The following is a 24072-nucleotide window of genomic DNA, read 5'->3' on the forward strand; positions in this document are numbered from 1 at the left end:
AGCCTTTAGTCAAAGTCTGCAAGTTTGAAATTTTCAAAACTTATTTATGTTAAGCTCATTTATGTGGAGACCTTTGAGGTAGGTCAGCAAAATATTCAGCAATCAACCTAGTTTTGATTGATAATCTTGCTAAGCTGCTACAGGGTGAAAAATTGTGCCTGTCAGTTTTCAGAAAACAATTCCACCCCTTATCTTGCCCAGATGTGAATAATGGAATATCCACTTTATATTACTTATAATGATAAGACCAGGCAGAGTATGTCTGGTATATTGACGTGAAGGCCTGAAGAATGAAAAGTAATCTTCTACTCTCTGTATGTAGATTAGCTACATTATTTAGATCATTCATGGATTGTTACCGTGTACAATGAAAAGGTTCTTAACGATGTGAGTAAAAACCCGTTCACTCAAAGTTTCTGCTTCGTATCTCTGTATAAGATGAAGAATCATAATTGCACAGGCAAATTCAATTGGAGCACAGTCAATATTTGAAAACAGAGAAGGTGAATAAGAATTGAAATATTAAACAAATACTGTATTGGATATAAACATAGAAAGACATGAAAGGGAATAAGCCACTCAACCTATGGAGATTGGACATGGTTGACCCTTTATTTCAGTATTCTATTCCTGCTCTTTACTGACTCCCCTCAATGCCCATCGAATTTTTAAATGTGTTCAACAACTCTGCCTCCCAGCTTCCTGTGTTTGAGAATTCCACAGTGAAGAAGATTCTCTATGTTGCTCTACTGAATCGAATCCCATCTTCTGAGAGGTTCTTGATTGCCGCACCTCCCTTCTCACACAGAAGGCAGAAGAAACTGCCTCCCTGTATCCAGCCTGTTGAGTCATGGCTCTTTAGACCATCCTGGCCATGATACCAATCTATGCTAATGCCTTTTGTCCTCATTAATCCCATTTCCATAGCACTTTTCCTATCCAACCAAGTATCCAAATGCCCTTTCAAGTGTGGCAATTACATCTGCCCTCACCACCTCCTCTGGCAGCTTGATGCATATAATTGTCACTTTCTGGAAAACAAAACTCTTCTCTGATCTTTAAATTTCTTCTGTCTCCTTAACCCTGTCCCCTCTAGTTATAGATTAGCCAGATCTACCAAAAAAGATTTTGACTTTATAGCCTATCTATGCACCTCATGATTTTATAAACCTCCATAAGGTCACCCTTATCCTCTCACATTCCAGAGAGAATAAACCCAGTCTATCCAATTTCTCCTTGTGTATTGCTTCTGAACTGTCTCTATTGCTACACCTCCTTCCTATTGTGTAGCAACCAGAACTGTACACAATATCCTTTAAATGTGGTCTAACCAATGTTTTGCACAACTGCAATATGAAGATCCAACTCTTACTCTCAGCCTATGAAGATAAGCTTACCACTTTTTCACCACTCTTTCTGTCTTCATGGAGCTCACTCTATCTCTCCCTCGCTCTCCCTGCTTTTGTTGCTGCTATTTGTATACCTCACTCTTTCTCACTTTCTTTTGTGATCACGCAATTATGGAAGCTTTCCTCATTCTTCCAAATAAATGCCTCATCAACTCAACTTCACTTCATACTTCATCCCAGTAGTCCACCTATTGAAGCTTTGTTGCACTCCTTCTATGGTAAGTACTTCCTTCTTTGGGTGTGGAAATGAAAGCTACATAGTATTCCACAATCCTCTCCACATGGTCTCACCAAGTCTTTGTAATGATGTAACATATTCCTGCTCCTGTACTCAAAAACTTCTTACAGTGAAGGCCATAGATTAGCATAATTTTGATGAATGTTAACTGACCTGTAGTTAACTGGTCGATGAATCTATCACATTGAATGCAACATTTCCAATTAAAAGTTCTGTATGTTTAAAAATTAATGAGCAGGGCTTTACACTCAAGTCTGCAGTGCATTTGTGGGCAGATGTACACTTGACAGGGCAATTCCCAAGCCGAATCTGTACTACAGCTTTCTGCTCAGCTGTGCAACTTCTGAGCTGCGTGGGTGGCCTTGTGGAACTTCCACCAATTTTCCACTTCTCAGCCTAGGATGTTTGCAGGTTTGCTTGGAACAGTTACACCAGGCGATTTCAATCAAATGGCAGAAATTAGCTGCTGGGAAAATGGTTAGTGAAGTTTATTTAATTGTTAATTTTTTCATTGTATTTGTGTGTATGTTTTTACTCCATTAAAAAAATATTGTAAACTTTTCACATATCCTTGGTGATTTATGAATGTTTAAATGAAAAGAAAATTAAAGAGCACAGTTTAAATGGCAGTTTGACAAACACCTACCAGGGTTAGGGTGGGGTTGCTATGGTCAAAGAGTAAGATCTTTAAGCTACCTTCTCATGCTGACAGAGGTTCTCTACTTTAGGCTCACTGTGGACGACCATGTCCTAGACCCTCTAGAAGTAATTAACTCGAACGTGCCGGATGATATGGCTCAGGGCACCACTTTTCACATTATTAATTAGCCTTTCTTTTTAAGATGAAGGTTGAAGGTTTACGAGATAATTTGAATGGAATTACTAAGGAAACACTTACGGCGATGCTGGAAGTAATCCTGGAGCATACAGAGGACTTCACAGATTCTGCATATACAAGCCATGAACATCGAGAACGTATATTGGAACTCTCCAGGCAAGCCCGGGTGGAGCTGGAACAGCTTGTTGCTGTATGGAAACAAGCAGTAAGTTCTGTTTCTGAATAAAGCTTGAATTCTTTTAACTATTTACTTATGTTTTCTCTGTCTTTTGGTATGTTTATAATTTATACATAATATGTTGGTTTTTGTACAAATACTACACTGTACATCTTTGGCTTGGCTTCGCGGACGAAGATTTATGGAGGGGGTAAAAAGTCCACGTCAGCTGCAGGCTCGTTTGTGGCTGACAAGTCCGATGCGGGACAGGCAGACACGATTGCAGCGGTTGCAGGGGAAAATTGGTTGGTTGGGGTTGGGTGTTGGGTTTTTCCTCCTTTGCCTTTTGTCAGTGAAGCAAAAGACCTCAAAACTTTAAATATATATATATAATTTTGGATTCTCCAAGATGATATTGAAAGTGAGACCATGGTTATGAAGAGGAACTTGGAACTATTTTGAGAAGGTAACCAAAATCTTTATAAAGGTCTTAAAAATGTTATGATTTTAGCTGACTGATTCATAAACAAATGGTTTCTTTGAGAAGTTTGCAGTTGCAAGTTCTCAATTTGAAGTCATCACAGAAAGATTTAGAGAAGTTTATTTTAATTTGATTGGATCTTGGAATGTTTTATACAAGTTGAAGACTCTTCAATGGATCATGGTAAGTCCAGCTGAGAACCTCAGATGTCCCACAGCCAACATGCCTCTGAGCAGGAGGCTTTCCTTGAGGAGTTTTCTGGTAAATTTACATGGATATTTCTCTGCAGCAAAAGATGTCTGGGAAAGAGGAAGAAACAGCTGTAGTGAAAAGTTTCAGATGGTCATTGACAAGAAATGGTACAACTCATTCATGGCCAGATTATTTATCTCATTCAGATATCTCAAGAGAAATCTTTGCAAAGAACAAAATGATACTCAAGACTGACAACAGAACTTCCATCTCCGAGCCCTTGCACTTCGTCCGTTTGTTGTCTGTCTTGGAGAATGGGATATTGAGGAGGAAGTATTTTTGAAGCATGATGAACATGTGTCAACAGGGAAAGTGAATAAGTTCATATGACTAAAATATCATGTGAATTCCGAAGATAAGTTTTGAATTCCAAGTGATCTAAACTTATTAAATGTTATATGGTTATTGAATCAATCACATTCAGTGCCTTCTGTGCATTGACAAATTAAATGATTACTAAAATTTCCAATTAAAAATACTGTGCATTTAAAAATTCTCAGCTCAGTTTTCATGGGCTGAGTCGTCCTCTCCGCAGTGACTGTTAAATCATAACATAACATAACATAACAATTACAGCACGGAAACAGGCCATTAGGCCCTTCTAGTCCGCACCGAACCAAACACTCCTCTCTAGTCCCACCTACCTGCACAATGACCATAACCCTCCACCTTCTTCTCATCCATAAACCTGTCCAGCTTTTTCTTAAATAATAAAATTGACTCTGCCGCCACTATTTCTCCCAGAAGCTCATTCCACACCGCTACCAAATCAAATGCTAAAGTCATAGTCTAATTATTAAGCAAGAACATGCAATACATAGCATCATTCTCACTCTTAAAATGAATTTTTAATGATCTTTCTTCTAAATGTTTGATTATATTTTTATTATTTCAGTATTGAAATGCTAGTACACAAGTATTGAGAACACACAGCATTCTGCTCCATCTGCCTAAATGCCATTCCATTGGTGTGCGTTGACTTCATCAGACAACAACATGACTAGAAAAGCATTGTGCATGTTTGTACATGAGAGTGGAACGTTAACATGTGCTGTTTGGGGTCCCAGTTTGTTTGGTCACAGTTAGTCACTTTATTAATCGACTCAAGATGCAGCTTAACAACCGTCATCTGAAAATTGGCTTGGTGCATGATTTATGCAACAAATTATAAACTCTTCAATTTGGCATAATTAAGTTTGGGATTAACAGCATCATTGTGTTAGCTATGCTCAATTTAAGGTGCCTTATCGTCAGAGTTCAGCTTTGAATGTGATCGTGCTGCATTTGGCAAGGTAGCTTTTTCTGTCGGTGGACTGAATTAATGGATTTTCCTGTGTATGAATTTAATGTAAGTACTGTTTACAAGCACTTGCTTCTTTAGATAGCAGTTCAGCTGTCAAAAGGAAACAGTTCCATCTGCTCATATCCTTTTTGCTAGGTTTGAATTATTAAAACCTAGAATGTAGGAAAAAGCTCCACTTTTAGCTTATTGATAATGGATCCTTAAATATAATAAGCTGTGTCATTAAACCTTCAGTAAGATTGGGTAATCAGACTTGAAGTAACCCAGTAAAAGATTTATAGTAATCAATTTTGTGTTTCAATACGCTGCTGGTCAAAACCTAGATTTTTATTTTGATCGCATATGGAACGTGTCTTTGCTGGCAAGGCCAATATTTATGTGTCAAATGAAGATGACGGTGAGTAACCAGTGTGACCTCCTGCAGTACAATAAAATACAGCCTTGGAGGTCCTCATCACTGACTCCAGACCAAATGAACTCTTCATGATTTGAGGTTCAACATGGGTAAGGAAGCTACCACATGATTCCTCTTGCTGATGAAACAATTTGTCTCCATGAGGAACAACACTTGAAGAAGCACTGAAGGTAGCAAAGGCACAGAATGTACTGTGGCTGGGGGACTTCAATGTCCATCAGCAAGATCGCACCAGTGCAGCATCACTGACTGAGCTTGTCAAGTCCTACCTGATAAAATAGGTCTGCAGCAGTTGAACCATCAGAAGAGACAAGCTTATTTGATCCCATTGTCATCAGTCCACCTGCTGCAAGTGAAATCAAATCTGATTTGTTGAGCAGTGCAAAGGGGCACCTTGGGAGCAGCACAAGGCAAACTGAGGAACAGATGGAGGAGGGAATCTATTAATTAGTGATGGGCATAGTGTGACAGAGTATATAGAAATGTTTTTGGGAGATAAATTGGGAAATGTTTGTTAGAGTAGGTCACATGCAAACACTTTAAAACAGATCTTATTTGAAATACTGGAGACATAGTGGCTTCTCACACCTTTTTGCAAGAGATTTGAAGAGTGCTCCAGAGATGTCACTAATGGATTGTTGTTTATCAAGTCAACAGATGAAAGTACAGGCTGGAGCTGCTGTTGTCTGCAGGAGAGTTTTGCTGTTGTAAGAGGGTCATGTGGTTTTGCAAGCAGAGAGAGTCAAACAGGCTTTGTGTGTGTGTGTGTGAGAGAGAGAAGCAGAGATCGCTTGACAGTGTCAGCCAGCAGAAGTTTCTGGGACTGAAGCAGGACAAGCTGGCAAGCTTTTGGAAGACAGCTTGGTCGAAGCCCTTGTGGTTCATGCAAGAGGAGAGGACTGGCTGTCTAGTGTTTCACTTGGAATAAAAGAAACAAAAAGGAACTCTGGTGACCTGAAAGAAAGAGGATATTATCTGGAGAACCCAGATGGGGCAAGTTCCGTCAGCAAGACACTGAGGTGACATCAGTTGTGGATGTCCTAGAACAAAACATCTCTCTCCGAAAACCAACAAGAACTTTCCTGAGCAGCAACCATTTACCTTTTAGAGCACCAAAGCCTTGTGAACTTTATGCATGTTAAATTCTGTGCACTGCAACCAGTGAACCTGGAGGAATGAGAAGTGAGATTGGACTGTGAATCCACAAACTTTTCTGAACTTACACACACATTACATACACATGCGCTTAGAATTAGAAGGAAGTTAAGTTAGGTAAAGTATGTTAATAGTGATAAGTTAAAGATAATTAAAAGCAACTTTTGTTTAAGAAACCATTTGTCTTGGTGAATATCTATTGCTGCTGGGTTTATGGGTCCTCTGGGCTCATAACAATAGTCAATGAAGAAAGTTCAGGAAATCAGGATGTAGAAGTGGTTTTGGGCAGAACAAAACATAATAAAGGCAAGGACTTGCAAGTTGGAATGCTGTACATTACCAATTACATTCGGACTTGGTATAAAGAAAGAATTTTTTTTATATATATGTACAGCACGGGCCACAAGCCTGTTAACCTACAACCACTGGTATGTTTCAAACGATAGGAGAAAACTGGAGCCTCCAGGGAAAACCCATGCAGACACCGGGAGAACATACTAATTCTTTACAGACACCGTGGGATTCAAACCCCCGTTCCAATCACTGGTGCTATAACAGAATCAAGCTAACCGCTATGCTATTGTTCTTCTCGCACAGTGCTTCCAACGCTCTCACGTGCATCTCCAGCGATCTGCTCCATAGTTTGCTACAGTCTGGCTCACTTCTGTCAGCAAGTTAAAACCACTCAATAGTTTACTAGTTCGATCCTCCAGTTTGAAAGAACAGGTCATATTTCTTAATTTCTCTAGTGTTTCCAGATCATAAACAATGTATCTCAAGTTTGGGGATTTCATGACAATAAATTCTAATTAATTTCTACTGGGCAATGAGCTGTGGAATTTAGAAGAATGAGATATGAGATGATTGGAACATCTCGAGGAGTCTATACAGGATGATGGTTAAGAAGATACCAAAAGTTCTATGTGCAATTCCCAAAATCTGAACATAATTGAAAAGTTTTGGATCGTTAAATGTCCGCACAAACGTGTAAGTCATACTAGACATAAGACTTCTTGTGGAAACCATGGGCAAAACACTGGAGAGTTTCCCTGCAGTAAATGCAACAGTTTTGACTGCTGAATCTTCGCCAGATTCAATTCAATTCGACAACTCCATTCATTTCAAAGGAGAGAATACCTAAGTGGGAAAAAGGCAAATTTCTGGTAATCTACACTTTAATTTGAGTTACAGTATGTTTATTTTAATTGATTTTGCTTTCTCTAGTGATTTTAAGTGTTTCAGACAAGATTTAAAAAATAATTTTAAAACATTTAATTCTTTTGTTTAACATTTAATGATTTTTGAATGTTAATAAATTCAACAATTAACCAATTTCCTTAAGAGCTAGTTCAACTTGGGGGCATGACCTTGCTGGCTGTCAAAGCATTTCTGTGAGGTTTACAATTAGAAACCCTGCACCATTTCATGCTTCACCAGCCAGTTTAATGCAGTCTACTCACTGGGGGAATCAGCTGACGGTAAGGAGTGGCTTTAGTGCATAGGACAACACTGTGCACATTTAGTTTGCAACTCCCAGGAAATTATGCTCTATTTGTTTTATATTTCTGAATATTTCATGAGTTATTTCTGAAAACGATGATCAATTTGTGAAGAAATGAACCATGGGATGTGGTGGTCAATAGTCATTACAGGCCTCAGGAGATGGAAGCCAATTTGATTTGCTCTTTATTTGTTCTGATTTGAGGACAGTAAAAGTCCAGAAATTGGGAATACCTGAGAATCCGCACTCTCAAACTTTTAAAATTTAGTTGGCTTTTCTGTGCATGTATTCATGTGTAAGCGCCACAGATGCACAGCAGCAACAAGTGACCATGGTTCATACAGGTAATCTTTTCACAAAGAAATTCATTTGTATATTGTATTTTTCTTTTACAATGTTCATTTTTAAACTTAATTTCCAGCAATACATACTTTTGTAGTGAAAAAATTTGTTTACATTTTTGTCAGGTGTTGATTATATTTTTCTTTAAAACTGCTCATTTTGAAAATTAAGTATGCTGTATTTGCTAATAAATAAACTTTCAAAATTTACTTGTTCATCTCTTTATTCCTCCTTAAATTTAAATTTTAAAAGGATTGCCTGAAAATCCGGACTGACCCAATCCCAGAGCAGTCTGGAATTTAGGACTTTTACTCTAACTGGATCTGGTTCTGAGGAATGAACCTGGACAGGTGGTGGACCTCTTGGTGGGGGAGTATTTTGGTGAGAGTGACCACAACTCTCTGAGCTTTAGCGTAGCTATAGAAAAGGATAAAAACGGTCAAAATGGGAAAGTCCTTAAGTGGGGAGGGGATAATTATGAAGTGATGAGGCAGGGACTAGCAAGAGTATATTGGAAACAGATGTTTAAGGTTGAAAGCAGAGATGTTATGTGGAGGAAGTTTAGGGACCACTTGTGCAGGGTTCAAGATAGATTTGTCCCATTGGGACAAGGAAAAAATGGTAAGAAAAGGGAACCATGGCTGACGAAACAGGTCAGGCAACTAGTCAAGAGGAAGAAGGAATCATACATTAGATATAGGAAGCAGGAACCAGGAAGGGCTCATGAGAAGCATATGGTAGCCAGGAAGGAGCTTAAGAAAGGCCTTGGCATATAGAATTAAGGAGAACCCCAACATGTTCTATGCATATGTGAAGAACAGAAGGATGATGAGAATGAAGGTGGGGACGCTAAAGGATAAAGGAGGTAACATGTGCCTGGAGGTGGAGGAGGTTGGGGAGGTCCTAAATGAATACTTGGCGCCAGTATTCATAAGTGAAAAGAAACCTGATCACAGTGAGGTTGAAATTGAACAGGCTTGTGTGCTGGCAATGTGGAGTTTAAGGAAGTGGAAGTTATGGATCTTCTTAAAAACATCAAGATTGATAAGTCCCCGGGGCTGGAAGCAATATACGCCAGGCTGCTATGGGAAGTGAGAGAAGAGATAGCTGGGGCAATCGCTATGATCTTTGAATTATCTTTGGCTGCAGGGGATGTGCCGGAGGATTGGAGAATGGCAAATGTAGTCGCCTTATTTAAAAAAGGTAATGTGGAGAATCTTGGGAATTATAGATCGGTGAGTCTTACATCAGTGGTGTGCAAACTAATGGAGATGATTCTTAAGGATAGGATCTATGAGGATTTGGAGAAGTACAGTCTACTCAAGGATAGACAGCATGGCTTTGTGAAGGGAAGGTCGTGCCTCACGAGTCTAATTGAGTTTATTGAGGTGGTAACAAAATAAATTGATTAGGATAGGGTGGTAGATGTGGTCTACATGGATTTTAGCAAGGCATTTGACAAGGTCCCCCATGAGAGACTCATCCAGACAGTTATAGGGGCGTGGCAAGATGACGTAGAGTCTAGACATGTAATCTCAACCTCTCTGGCCAGACTTTTAAGAACCCGTTTTTAACTCTTTGTTTTCAGGTTTAAGTTTTTTAAAACATAGTTTAAAGTATCAAGGAATTGTTATGGTAAAAAGATTAAACCTCAAGTACAGAAGAAACTACATTTTCGGAGTGTTGAAGATTTAGGGCCTAAATAGTCTGCTACAACTTCAGGTTTGCCTTCTTTCAAGCCTAAACCACAGAGATTGCCTGTGGGAGCTGAAAAAATGACTACTACTCACCAGGAGAAGGACATCGCTGGAATTACCCATTCTCAGGAGGAAGGTGCATGTGCCCCCGATGTGGATCCCGATCCTGGCAGCCTGCCGACTTTAACGGAGGGGGCATGCAAGAAGACAACTCCATTGCTTGAAATACCCCAGGATATTCTCCAATCTGAATATTTTGGTCTTTCTTGTGAGTTTTTGAAGCAACAACGGGTTGCGGGGGGAGAACAGCATCAGCCCCCTGAGGAAGTCGGGGTGCCGTCGCTGGGAGTCCAGACCCGCATTAAAACTGTTAAACTGGCTGTTGTTGAGATGCAGCAGGAGCTGCAGTTACCTGGTTCTGCCACTATGCAAGAGAAAGCAGGGCTGAGCTTTTCTGAATTACAATGTAAACAGCTAAGCCTTATCATTCAGCCTATGCTGAATGAAATGTCTCAGAGGCTCAGTTTGGAACTGGATACAGTTAAAATACGTGTGGAAGCATCTTGTGAGGATTTTAAACAATTTCAGGCTGCTTTTTTGAAATGTCAACAACAAATGGCTTCTAATACAGAAAAAGTGTTGGAGGTGGAAAAATCCGTTAAAGAACTGTGAGAACGTGAGAGGGAGTTAGAGAGGAAAGTAGATTATTTGGAGAATCAAAGTATAAGGAATAATGTGAAGATTGTTGGTTTGCCAGAAGGTGTGGAAGAACAAGATCCTCTTCGTTTTTTTACCAAATGGATTCCACAAATACTGGGGCAGGAATTTTTCTCTGGAGGTCTGGTATTGGAAAGAGCTCATAGAGCCTTAAGAAGAAGACCTCTGCCTGGTCAACCACCGAGACCCGTGATAATTCGATGTTTGAATTATTTGGACAGAGAAATGATACTTTGTTTAGCAGTGCAAAACGCGAGACAATGACAAGCCCCGTTAATGATTCAGAATAGTAGAGTTTTTTTAAATCCTGATTTGAGTCAAGAGGTTATTCAGCATCGGCGTCGATTTAATCCAGTTAAAGAAGTTTTGTGGCATAAAGGTTATAAGTCTACTTTTCGCTATCCGGCAGTGTTGAAGGTGTTTTGTGGAGACTTTCAATCTCGGTTTTTTGGGAATGAGTGTGAAGCAATGAGTTTTGCTGATTTGTTGCCAGATATAAGAGGACAAAGATGTAGTCCACCATTGTCTCCTAAAGAAAAATCTGGTTGTTCTGGAAATGGAAGAAACGGCCGAAATGGGAGAAATGGGAATGGAAAGAGTCTGTTTCCTTGAAATGGGGTCGCCGAATCTGGAATCTCTCGGATGAATAGAAGAACTTTTTTATTTTTGCTTTCTTTTTATGTCATTATGATATCTTGTTGTTTTTCTTTGTTTGGCTGGGGAGGGAGAAATTTGCTCTATGTTCTACTAGTCATCAGCCACTGGTGGGTGATCCACACCCAACTTTTGTTTAGGGATTACTACCTTTTGGTAGTTTTTTTTGGGGGGGAAGTTTTCTTTTTATTTTTTTTTAATTTTAATTTTATTTAGACTTTAATTTGTGGTTTATTTTTCTCCTATTGGAGGGCCTATTTACGTTGATCTGAGTCTTTATATATTGATATTAGTTTTTAGTAATATTAGTGGATATGTCAAAGTTGAAGTTTGCTACTTTTAATGTTCAGGGTTTAAACAGTCCGATTAAGCGTAAGCGTATTTTTATCAAGTTCGATCTTTGGTAAAACATGCGTTCGGTAGAGATATGATTTTACCTGAAATGACTAAATTTGAGACTTTTTTTATGAGGGTACCAGAGAAGGGTTATATTTCATTTATGTAACGAATATTACAGGATGGTATGGATAAAAAGGGTTGGGATAAATTTAAAGGTAAATGGGAAGTTGATATTAGTTTTATTTTTTCCAAGGATGATTGCTCAGATATTTGTTATGATAGTGTAACTAGATTGATAAATGCATGTTATGCGATGATTAATTATAATTTTTTACATCAATTATATTTAACACCTGAAAAATTGAAAAATATGGTCTTTAGGAATCAGATTTGTGTTTTAGATGTGGTAACGCTGTTGGAATTTTTTTCCATGCGGTTTAGGACTAGATAAATTTCAATTTGTTCTTGTGTATTTAGTGTTATCTGTAGCGAAAAAATGTATTGCTAGTACATGGAAAGATACGAATATGATTGATATTAATAGATGGCATAATGAGATGAAATATTGTTTAATAATGGAAAAAATTACGTTTCGTGGTTAACTATAGTTTTTTTTATTAATAGCTGGTTGTTATATTCAAAATATTTACATTTTAATTTATATTGACTAGATTTTAATATGTATGCTTTACTCTTCTTTATTTTTTTTCTCTTTTCTTTATAGCTCTCCTTAGGAGAGTTAACTGAAAGAGGGGGGTGGGTTCTTTCCTTTTTTTCTTTCTTTTTTTAATATATATAAAATATAACGTTCATGCTTTGTTTATTGTTATATATGTTACTTATTATCTGTATTTTGAATGAATAAATAAAGTTTAAAAAAGAAATCCAGACAGTTATGAGGTACAGGATTAGTGGAGCCTTGGCTGTGTGGATTAAAAAAATGGCTTGTAGGAAGAAAGTAGAGAGTAGTAGTGGAAGGAAAGTATTCTGTATGGAAATTGGTGGCTAGTGGATTGCCGCAGGGATCTATTCTGGGACCCCTGTCTTTGTGATTTTTATAAATGACCTGGATGAAGAGGCAGAAGGATGGGTGAGTAAGTTTGCGGATGACACGAAGGTTGGAGGAGTTGTGGATGGAGCTGAAGGCTGTTGAATGTAGTCCACAAAATTTTACTTTATGCTGATTATTTATTGCTTTTTGTTTCTAATCTTCATTCCTCATTACCTTCTATGCTTTTTTTAATTTGTCATTTCAGTTAATTTGCAGGTTATGAATTAAATCTTTTTAAGAGTGAACTTTTTCCTTTGAATAATTTGGCACAGATAAATAATACCTTCCTTTTAAAATTGTAAGTAATCAATTTCCCTATTTAGATGTAACAATTATTAAAAACTATAAAAACTTATTCAGAGAAAATTTTCTCACCTTAATCAAACACGTGAAAGGGGCATTATCCAATTGGGCGCTCCCTTCCTTTATTATTGGTGGTCAATTTATGAAACCTTATGTTCTGCTTATACTATATTAACCATGAAGATTGTCCAATATGGGTCTCTTTGGAATCTAATTTTATTACAAAATTTTGTCTCATCTCTCTTCTTGGATCTTCACTTCATAGATCTTTAAATAAATTAATAATTTGGTGGTTAAAAATACTTTAAGCAACTGGATACAAATTAGAAATGGAGAAGGGTTCGGAGAGCTCATTGCTGTATCTGACCCGACCTTGTTGGTTTTCGTGCAGTTGGATAATCATGTTGAGGAACTTTGGGGGACATCCGATGCGCTCTAGTATTTGCCAAAGCCCTTTCCTGCTCACGGTGTCGAAGGCTTTGGTGAGGTCAACAAAGGTGATGTAGAGTCCTTTGTTTTGTTCTCTGCACTTTTCTTGGAGCTGTCTGAGGGCAAAGACCATGTCAGTGGTTCCTCTGTTTGCGCGAAAGCCGCACTGTGATTCTGGGAGAATATTCTCGGCGAGACTAGGTATTATTCTATTTAGTAGAATCCTAGCGAAGATTTTGCCTGCAATGGAGAGCAACGTGATTCCCCTGTAGTTTGAGCAGTCTGATTTCTCGCCTTTGTTTTTGTACAGGGTGATGATGGTGGCATCACGAAGATCCTGAGGCAGTTTACCTTGGTCCCAAGAAAGCTTGAAAAACTCATGCAGTTTAGCATGCAGAGTTTTGCCGCCAGCCTTCCAGACTTCTGGGGGGATTCCATCCATACCTGCTGCTTTGCCACTTTTCAGTTGTTCGATTGCCTTATATGTCTCATCCAGGGTGGGAACCTCATCCAGCTCTAGCCTTAGGGGCTGTTGAGGGAGCTGGAGCAGGGCGGAATCTTGGACTGAGCGGTTGGCACTGAAAAGAGATTGGAAGTGTTCTGACCATCGGTTGAGGATGGTCTCCATTAACAATGGCGTGAAGCAAGGCTGTGTTCTCGCACCAACCCTCTTTTCAATCTTCTTCAGCATGATGCTGAACCAAGCCATGAAAGACCCAAACAATGAAGACGCTGTTTACATCCGGTACCGCACGGATGGCAGTCTCTTCAATCTGAGGCGCCTGCAAGCTCACACCAAGACACAAGAGAAACTTGTCTGTGAACTACTCTTTGCAGATGATGCCGCTTTAGTTGCCCATTCAGAGCCAGCTCTTCAGCGCTTGACGTCCTGCTTTGCGGAAACTGCCAAAATGTTTGGCCTGGAAGTCAGCCTGAAGAAAACTGAGGTCCTCCATCAGCCAGCTCCCCACCATGACTACCAGCCCCCCCCACATCTCCATCGGGCACACAAAACTCAAAACGGTCAACCAGTTTACCTATCTCGGCTGCACCATTTCATCAGATGCAAGGATCGACAATGAGATAGACAACAGACTCGCCAAGGCAAATAGCGCCTTTGGAAGACTACACAAAAGAGTCTGGAAAAACAACCAACTGAAAAACCTCACAAAGATAAGCGTATACAGAGCCGTTGTCATACCCACACTCCTGTTCGGCTCCGAATCATGGGTCCTCTACCGGCACCACCTACGGCTCCTAGAACGCTTCCACCAGCATTGTCTCCGCTCCATCCTCAACATCCATTGGAGCGCTTACACCCCTAACGTCGAAGTACTCGAGATGGCAGAGGTCGACAGCATCGAGTCCACGCTGCTGAAGATCCAGCTGTGCTGGATGGGTCACGTCTCCAGAATGGAGGACCATCGCCTTCCCAAGATCGTGTTATATGGCGAGCTCTCCACTGGCCACCGTGACAGAGGTGCACCAAAGAAAAGGTACAAGGACTGCCTAAAGAAATCTCTTGGTGCCTGCCACATTGACCACCGCCAGTGGGCTGATATCGCCTCAAACCGTGCATCTTGGCGCCTCACAGTTTGGCGGGCAGCAACCTCCTTTGAAGAAGACCGCAGAGCCCACCTCACTGACAAAAGGCAAAGGAGGAAAAACCCAACACCCAACCCCAACCAACCAATTTTCCCTTGCAACCGCTGCAATCGTGTCTGCCTGTCCCGCATCGGACTTGTCAGCCACAAACGAGCCTGCAGCTGACGTGGACTTTTTACCCCCTCCATAAATCTTCGTCCGCGAAGCCAAGCCAAAGAAAAAAAGACAAATTAGAAAACATTTGGTTTAATGAGATTTTCTCCTTCTAGTCCTATCTTTTCTAACTATTTCTTTAAACCTTCCATGATGATGTAACTTTTAAAGAATGGTATATATTGGGCATGAAATGTTTTAAAGATTTATTTGTCGAGGGGAGCCTCGCATCCTTTGAACCATTTTCAGTTAAATCTACCAAATACTCACTTTTTTTTGTATTCTACAGATGATTTTATTACGTCTCCTAAGAGGACTGATAAGAATTTAATTTGATGTAATTTTTAATGTACAACCTTACTATAATGGTTCAATATCTAACATTTATGATATGTTGTGGGAATAAGAGAGGTTCCATGCAGATAAAATTTAAAAAGCCTGGGAACAGCACCTACAGCTTTTCTGAAGAAACTTTGAATGTAATTTTCAACTTGGTTAATACCTCTTCTTTATGTGCCCACCACACTCTCCTACAATTTATTTTTCAATATTTTTATTAACATGTACAAAAACATAGTCTCCAATTGTACTCTATATACTTAAAATATATGCAAGCTCTGACAATGAACAGATCTGTAGGAGGGAGGGAGGGACTGTTTTCTTGTTTTGTTTGTTGTGTTTGTAATAAAAAGTTTCAAATATTGTATATTTAAAATGTTACTATGTATATTTTTGAGAAATTTTTTTTATTAACATTGAAATTTTACATCCAAAAATACAGAGTACATAAGAACATATGTTAAAAGTCAAAAAGATACATTATACTTAAATCATATCATATCACCAAGGTACCCCACATTTTAATCAGATTATATTGTTGAGATTTTATTATTTTGTTATTTTAAAAAAATCTAAACCCACTACCAAGAAAGAAGCTGTTTGGCCAAAAAATGGAAGACAGAATTCTTAACAGAGTGATAAATTACCTCATTAATCAACAGTTCTATCTTCATGACAATCAAAGATTATAAAAGTAATTCAAAAATGGCCCTCACAGTGTTTGAAAATTTGAATTCAAATTGGAAATTGAGCATCTAATCTTCTCTAAGTTTAAACATAGCGTCACATAGCCATTGAGCATAATTATGTGGGGTAACGTCCCTCCATCTGAGCAACACCACCCGCCTAACCATAAGAGAAATAAAAGCTAATGCATTCAGCTCAGATGCCATTAACATTATGCCACTCTCTCCAACAATACTAAATAAAGCAGTTAACTTTAAAAAGTGCAGAGAAAGTTTGAAATACTTTGTTCCCATATTTCTCAAGACTTTGACTTGTCCAGAACATATGAATTAATGAGGCATCTCCATTGATGCATTTATCACAATGTGGAGAAACATCCGCATAAAAACGAGATAGTTTGACTTTGGACATGTAAGCTCAATGGACTACTTTAATGACATAACTTTAATTGCATCTGAGCTGAATGCATTAGCTTTTATTTCTCTTATGGCTAGGCGGGTGGTGTTGCTCAGATGGAGGGACGTTATCCCATCTAATTATGCTCATAGAAGGATGAGAGGAGACTCGATAGAGGTCTACAAGATTATGAGAGGCATAGATGAGGTGGGCAACCAGCACCTGTTTCCCAAGGCAGAATCAGCAAACACCAGAGAACCTATGTACAAAGTTAAGGGAGGGAGGTCTAGGAGAGGCATCAGGGGTAAGGTTTTTTTGCACAGAGAATTATAGGTGCCTGGAATGCCTTGCTGGGGATGGTGGTGGAGGCTAAAATATTGGAGGCATTTAAGAGACTGTTAGACAGACACATGGATGAAAGAAAGACAGACACATGGATGAAAGAAAAATAGAGGGCTATGGGGTAGGGAGGGTTTAGTACTTTTTTTGGAGGAATATATGGGACTGCACAACATTGAGGGCCGAAGGGCCTGCATTGAGCTTTATGCTCTATGTTCTATAATTTAATGCACTGACTGGTACCAAGTGGATTAAAATACTAATTGCAGACATAATTGGTCCTTGCAGACATGCTTCGAATATACAAGCTGGGCACCAGTCAGTATTCAGTAACTCTTCCTGGGGGACCAGGAATAATGGGTTGATAGTTTTTCACAGTGTCATTTAAGACTTCAATCGGAAATATAACCTTTGTGTGTAAATAGAATCCATTGAAGTCTATGCCATTATCCATACACTTTAAAATTTGAGGTGCTATGCAATTCTATGAGTAGACTTGTCAGTGTCTCATTCTGAGCTTCCAGTTTTATTCTTTATGCAACTTAAACAGCAGAAATGTCACACCATATAAAATAAGACAATATTGTGAAGGCAAAATTTTTGTTTCACATCTTTATGGGATGGTCAGTACAATTGTGTCCTTGATGAGTAAATTAATTCTTGTTAATTTCTTTTCATCTGTGTGGCAACCATATCCTGAAGAAACCATGTGGACAGCAGAGATGCTTTTAATCCCTACCCAAACTGCATTTCATCCCTTTTTAAGCTTTGGTCGTCAAATGATATTCAACGAGTTAGTGGAGAGGGTTGAAAACAATCTGATGGAGGAACTCAGCAGCTTGAATTTCTCCAGCAGATTTCCATTTGCATTTGGCATGTGCAGTCTCCTCTGTCCAACGGTTGTCCATAGGTTCACTAGGAACCAAGGGAATCAAATGACTTGTCCTGTTATTTTTTTTCCTTGGAAAAATTTACACCAGATTCATTTGCTCTTCCATTTCCTTTGAACTCTTCTCATAAATGCAAGGATCAAAATGTTTCAATTCCTTGCTCACTTCTGACTTGTACCGAAATGCTACATTTGCCTCACTGTAAATCTATCATTAATTTGTTTCTTAACTTATTTTGTGTTCAAGTAATTATTCCATCTGAGTAGGCATATCAATTCAGCTAAGTGGGAAAGGTGGGGGGTGGGGGAAAGTAGTTTCATTATGTAAAGAACTAAATTACAGTCTACTCTTCTATGGAGTCAAGAACCTTGTATACACATAGATCCTTCGCCCCATCTAGTCAATGCTGAACTATTTATTCTGCCTAGTTCATAGACCTGCACCCAGACAATATCCCTCCAGTCTATGTACATATCCAAATTTTGCTTAAATGTCAAAATCAAATCAGTTTCCATCACTTCTGCAGACAGCTCGTTCTACACTCTCACCACCCTCTAATGAAGAGGTTCCCTGTAATGTTCCCCTTTAATATTTTACCTTTCACCCTTAGCCCATGTCACTAGTTCTTTTTTCACTCAACATCAGTAGCAAAAATTGGTTTGCATTTACCCTATCTATACCCCCATAATTTTCTAAACCTTAATCAAATATCTCCTCATTCACTGACACTCCGAGAACAAAGTCCTCAGCTCCTCAAGTCAACATATGATTCTTGTCATTTTTTTCTGCATTCTTTCAACTTTATTAATATCTTTCCTATAAGTAGGAGACCAAAACTGTACACAATACTCTAAATTTAGCCTGCTAGTATCTTTTACTTCAGCATAACAATCGATCTACTGTACTCAATACTTGATTTATGAAGGCCAGTGTATCAGAGGCTCTCTTTATGATCCAATCTACCTATAACATGACTTTCAGGGAATTATGCATCTGTATTTCCAGATCCCTCGTCTACCACACTTCTCAGCTGTATCATCCTGTTTCTAATGTCACTGGCACCAGCATGGGTAGTAATTCTGAGCTCCCAATCCTGGAAGTCTTATCCTCTAAATTAGCACCAAATTCTTCAAACTCATTTTACAGGACCTCGTCCCCTTGTTCATTTTGCAGTTTGTTAAAGAAGAAGCACAGTTTAAAGAAATAAAACTATTTTGTTAACGAAGCAAAGTACTTTTGGATTGAACGTGCTGAGTTATCAGTGAATTAGAGTCTATTAAGTATTAAGTGGAAATTTACAGCCCTTGTGATAACTTTATTTCGACATCATTAGAACACTGAGAGCATTGAGCTTTCAGCTCAATGTTAGGTTGCTCCTTACGATTTGTACAGAAAAGTGGTTTAGGTTTGACATTCTTTCATCGTGTCCTGTTCTCTTGTAACAGCAATTACTGAAAGCCAAAGAAGCCACAGAAGATATGGAGCTGGCCATTATTAAGACAAGACAGTGTATGAGTGAATTGAGGAGAGAGGTAAGTGATAAATCATTTGAAGTAAGCTGAAACCAATAGGAGCAGTAATCGGTTCTTCTGTTAAACCCAGGATGTAAGATGTAATCTGAGACCATATTTCATGGTGGTTGAAAATGCCAGTAGCAATTTTTGTTCACATTGCTAAACTTATCAGAGGTCAAGCTGATAAACCAAAGTAAAAGGAACGTGAATGAGCGGGATTCCTGATTTTTAAACTTACTATTTTGCTTTTAACCAGATGGATTTAAGAAAAGAAAATTACAATTATTTCCTGAATAGCTGAACATCACGTAATTTTCCTTCTTCTAAGTGAGCTGCATGCAGCAATTTAACATTGCTTGTGGAATTGTGATAGTGTAAATGGTGACACTTGGCTGTTTAAACAGAAGGCCTGAATGTGTGTGTATGTATCATCGAATCTAGAAACTCTGGCTGGAGAGTCAGACTTGACAGCTCACTAGTCACTGGAACACCATCCTGATAAGATCGCTGAGAGTTTACATTGTTTACGTTGGGAAAGAATTGATTTGAAGCCTGATATTAGCAGTCGATCGTTTGAAAATAGCTGAAAGTCTAAAAAGAATAATTAAAATAAGATTTTGTTCTTTATTTTGCTCAACCTGTGTCCGATGATTTTTTTGTTAATTCTTCTGGATTTATTCCTCAGCTTCAAAATACTGTTGTGGAGTCTGCAGGGGAGCTTTTAAAGTGTTACATGGACCACGTTGTCCTCAAAGCATTGAAGGCTTCTGGGGTTGAAGAAAATTTGGAGGCACTAGCTGAAGGTACCAGCAAACTGTCTGAACAAAAGGAACAGCTTTCTGAGGTGGGGATTGAAACATTTTTGTTTTCTGAAAGTACTGAGTGTGCACATGGAATAAACCTTTGGAATGTATTGTAGATCCTAGCCTCTAAACTCTGGTTTCTGCTTCTAGAAATGCCATGTTTCCTCCAACATCCATTCATTTTTTGAATTATATAGTAATAGCATTTATTTCCTTTGAGGAACTGATGCAATTTTTGAAACCAGGGCTAAGGTTTCTGGGAGGTGCTGGTATTATCCCTCTTCCACGGTGAGTGGTCAAACATTTGCAGGAATTATGGTGATTTAGTGTTTTTGGGTGTTACTTAGGAATATGCCAGAGAATTTTGTGAGTGTATCTGGACCAGATAGGTTTCTTGGGATGGATAAATTAATTGTGGGATGATACTTGGAGATACTTGTGAATCTGCAGGAGTCATCTGCTGCATCTGATGCTCTAGATGGAGCCTCGACATCAGAGATTCTGAATGCAGAATAGGAGATGGTTTGGTTGAGCACCTTCGCCCTATCTGCTGCAATAACAGGGACCTCCCAGTGGCCAACTATTTTAATTTTACACACCTTTCTCACCCCATAGCTCCATGCACTGCCAACCAAGGTTACCTACAAATTGGAGGAACAACACCTGATATTCCATCTGGCCACTCTCCAAACAGATTGTATTAACAGTGACATCTGGTTTTGGTTATCCACCCCCCCACCCCCCACCCCCCACCACTCTTCCCTGAGTCTCTCTCTTTCCCTATCCTTCTATTTCCTTCCAGCTCCCCATCCCCTTCTCTCTCCATTCAGAGAGCTACCCCCTTCCCTATCCTTCTCAGCCTTTTCCTCTTCTACCCTCTCAAACATATCTACCTATGATCTTCTACTTGTTGGCCTGTGCTCCCTTCCTCTCACTCTCTTCCCCCCAGCTTTTCATGTAGACACCTGTCTGCTTTTTGCTCATTTCTTGATGAAGTGCTCAGAGCTAAAACATGGTTTCCTTTTATTTCCTATTGGTGCTGTGTAACCAGTGAGTTTCTCTAGCACTTTTGTATAAGAACAGACCTTGATGACTTCCACCCATCGGTTCTGTCATCCACCATTGTGGAGTGCTTCAAGGGGCTGGTCATGGCTCATATCCATTTCTCCAGCCAGCCTTGACCGACTTCAATTCGCCTCCTAACCCAACAGGTCTAAGGCATCCCCCACCCCCACCCACACCCCCACTTAGCCCTGGAACACCTGGACAACAAGGATAACTATGTCAGATTACTATTTATTGACTGCAGCTCTGCCTTCAACACCATCATCCCAAACAAATTCAGCCATGAACTCTGGGACCGTCTCAGCAACCCCTCTCTACAATTGGATCTTTGATACCCTGTCCAGAAGATCACAAGCAGTGAGGATTGGCAACAGCACCTCCTTCATGATCACCCCACGTGGATGTAAACTCAATCCCCTAGTCTAGTTCCTGTACTTCCTAGTCTACACTCATGGCTGTCTGCCTCGAACTCCATCTATAAATCTGTTGATGATGCAACCATTGTAGGCCAGATCTCAAATAATGAGCTGGAATGCAGAAAGGACTTTGAGGGCTTTGTAATTTGGTGATAGAACAACAACCTCCCTTAATGTCAGCAAAGCAAAAGAGTGAGTCTTTTACCTCAGGAGGGGGAGTCGGGTTCATTTCTATGTCTGTATCAAAGGTGCTGATGTAGAGATAGTTGACAGCTTTAAGTTGTAAGGAGTAAATATTTCCAATGGCCTGTAATGGACCAACTACATCAGTGATGACAAAGAAGGTGCAGCAATGGCTCTATTTTCTCAGAAGCCTAAGGAAATTTGTCCTCAGCATCCCTCAACTTCTGCAAGTGCACCATCAAGGGTATCCTGTCAGAATGCATTACTATGTGGTACACTGTTGCTACAGCTAAGACCACAAGAACTCTTGTAACTCTACTCTCTGGACTATGTTTTATTGTACTGTACTTGTGTGTAGATAGAGTTGCTGGATAGCACATAAAACAAAACTTCTCGCTGTACCTCGACTCACAAGGTCACAGGCCCTTCCAGCCCATGAATCTGCACCACCTAAATACATTCACCACACCAATTGATCTACTGACCCTCCATCATCGGACGCCTCAACAACAAGCTCAACCAGGGGCTTATTTAAGAATCTTTTGCACATTATTGACTTTTTTCTCTGTATTGCAGTCAGTTTGTTTACATTTCTTTATTAATTTACATATGTACATTGAGTCTTTTTTTTTTGCACTGCCAATAAGCAGTAATTCTGCCGCGCCCGCAGGAAAAAGATCATGTCTGTACTCTGACAATGAATCAAAATCTGAATCTGGGAGGAAACTGGAGCACAAGGAGGAAACCTATGGGGTGATGGGCAGAATGCACAAACTCTTTACCAACAGTGGCAGATTTGAACCAGGTTTGCTGGTGCTGTGTAATGGCATTGTGATAACCACGCTGACCATGTGAAATTGGAACTTCACTCTTCAACTTTGTCTCATGTTTACATTTTTGAGATTTTCCTTACAGCAAAATGTCTGTGTGTGAGTGTGTGGGTGTGAGATGGAGTATATGAGCTAGTGAGGGCAGTGAGAGAGTGAGAGAGGGTGTGAGTAATAAGAAAAAGTTAAAAAACCACTGTTTTAATCGTACTTAATTGACTCGTTACATGCACCGTTTCACAACTCCAAAGGACCAATGACAATTTTTCTCAAGTAAAATATTTCAGTAACAATTGGGTCTAGAGCAGTGATTCTTAACTTCCCTTCCCACACTTATACCACCTTAAGCGACCACCTTAAGCAATCCCTTACTAATCACAGAGTATCTATAGCATAGGGATTACTTAAGATGTGAGTGGAAAGAAAACGTTTGAAAACTGCTGATCGAGATCAATTGGGGAAGTGAGCCAAGGAATGGCAGATGGGATTTTAATCCGATAAGTGTGAGGTGGTGCATTTTAGTAAGGTACATAATTACATAATTACCTGAAAGGGCCAACACAGGTAGACAGGGTAGTGAAGAAGATGTTCAGCATGTTTGCTTTCACCAGTAAGGGCAATGGATACAAGAGTTGGGAGTCATGTTCCAACTGGACACTATGTAGGTGAGACCATATTGGGAATATAGTGTGCAATCCTGGTTGCCCATTGATAGGAAAGGATGTTATTAAGCTGCAAAGGGTGCAGAAAAGATAAGGATATTGCCAGGACTGAGGGGGCTTGAAGTATAAGGAGAGGCTGACATATATTTCCCTTTAGAGAGTAGGTGCCTGAGAGATGACCTTGTAGAGATGTATACATTCATGAGGGTCATAGTCTACTTCCCAGGGTAAGGGAGTGTAAAACTGGAGTCTATATATTTAAGGTGAGAGGGTAAAGATTTAAAAAGGGACCTGAGGGTTGCCTTTTTTCACAGAAAGTGTAAGGCACATGGAACACATTGTCAGAAGAAGTGGTGGAGGTGGGTACAATTGAAACATTCAAAATGAATACAAGTACATGAATACAAAAGTAGGCAAGTGGGACGAGCTTGGTTAGACAAGATAGACACCATGGACCTGAACTGAAACTCCTGTTTCTGCATTGTCAAACTGACTCTATGCATGTTTTGAAATAATTCGTACAGGTACACGATCCTTTATTCAGAACCCTTGGCGGACAGTGTGTTCTGAATTTCGGATAGACCACCAAATTGTGCTGCCTTATCCACCCCCATCTCCTTCCAGTTGCCTGACTGCCTCCCCCGACCATGGTCACTTGGCCGCCCGGCTGCCTCCCCCCGATTGCTGGTCCCTCGGCTGCCCAGACATCACCCCCGACTGCCCGGTAGTCTCCCTTGGCCGCCTCCCCCCCAACCATGGTCCCTCGGCCGCCTCCCCCCGACTGCGGTCCCTTGGCCTCCCGGACGTCACCCCCAACCGCCAGTCCCTTGGCCGCCCAGCAGTCTCCCTCGGCAGTCTCCCCGACAGCCTCCCCCAATCACCCGGCCGTCTCCCCTGACCACTGGTCCCTCG

The 24072-nt window shown here is 39.9% G+C and overlaps 1 protein-coding gene across 3 annotated transcripts in view; it reads left to right on the forward strand.

Moving 5' to 3' along the window:
- Positions 1-24072, forward strand: part of ctnnal1 (catenin (cadherin-associated protein), alpha-like 1) — a 353327-nt gene that overhangs the window by 289960 nt on the left and 39295 nt on the right. For all 3 annotated transcript variants that reach the window (XM_069913288.1, XM_069913286.1, XM_069913287.1), the window contains 3 exons: positions 2490-2690; positions 19136-19222; positions 19890-20048. In XM_069913288.1, coding sequence (XP_069769389.1) covers positions 2490-2690; positions 19136-19222; positions 19890-20048 — 447 coding nt within the window. The remainder of the gene's footprint in view (positions 1-2489; positions 2691-19135; positions 19223-19889; positions 20049-24072) is intronic.

The sequence above is a fragment of the Narcine bancroftii genome, chromosome 1 (assembly GCF_036971445.1).
Source record: "Narcine bancroftii isolate sNarBan1 chromosome 1, sNarBan1.hap1, whole genome shotgun sequence".
NCBI lineage: Eukaryota > Metazoa > Chordata > Chondrichthyes > Torpediniformes > Narcinidae > Narcine > Narcine bancroftii.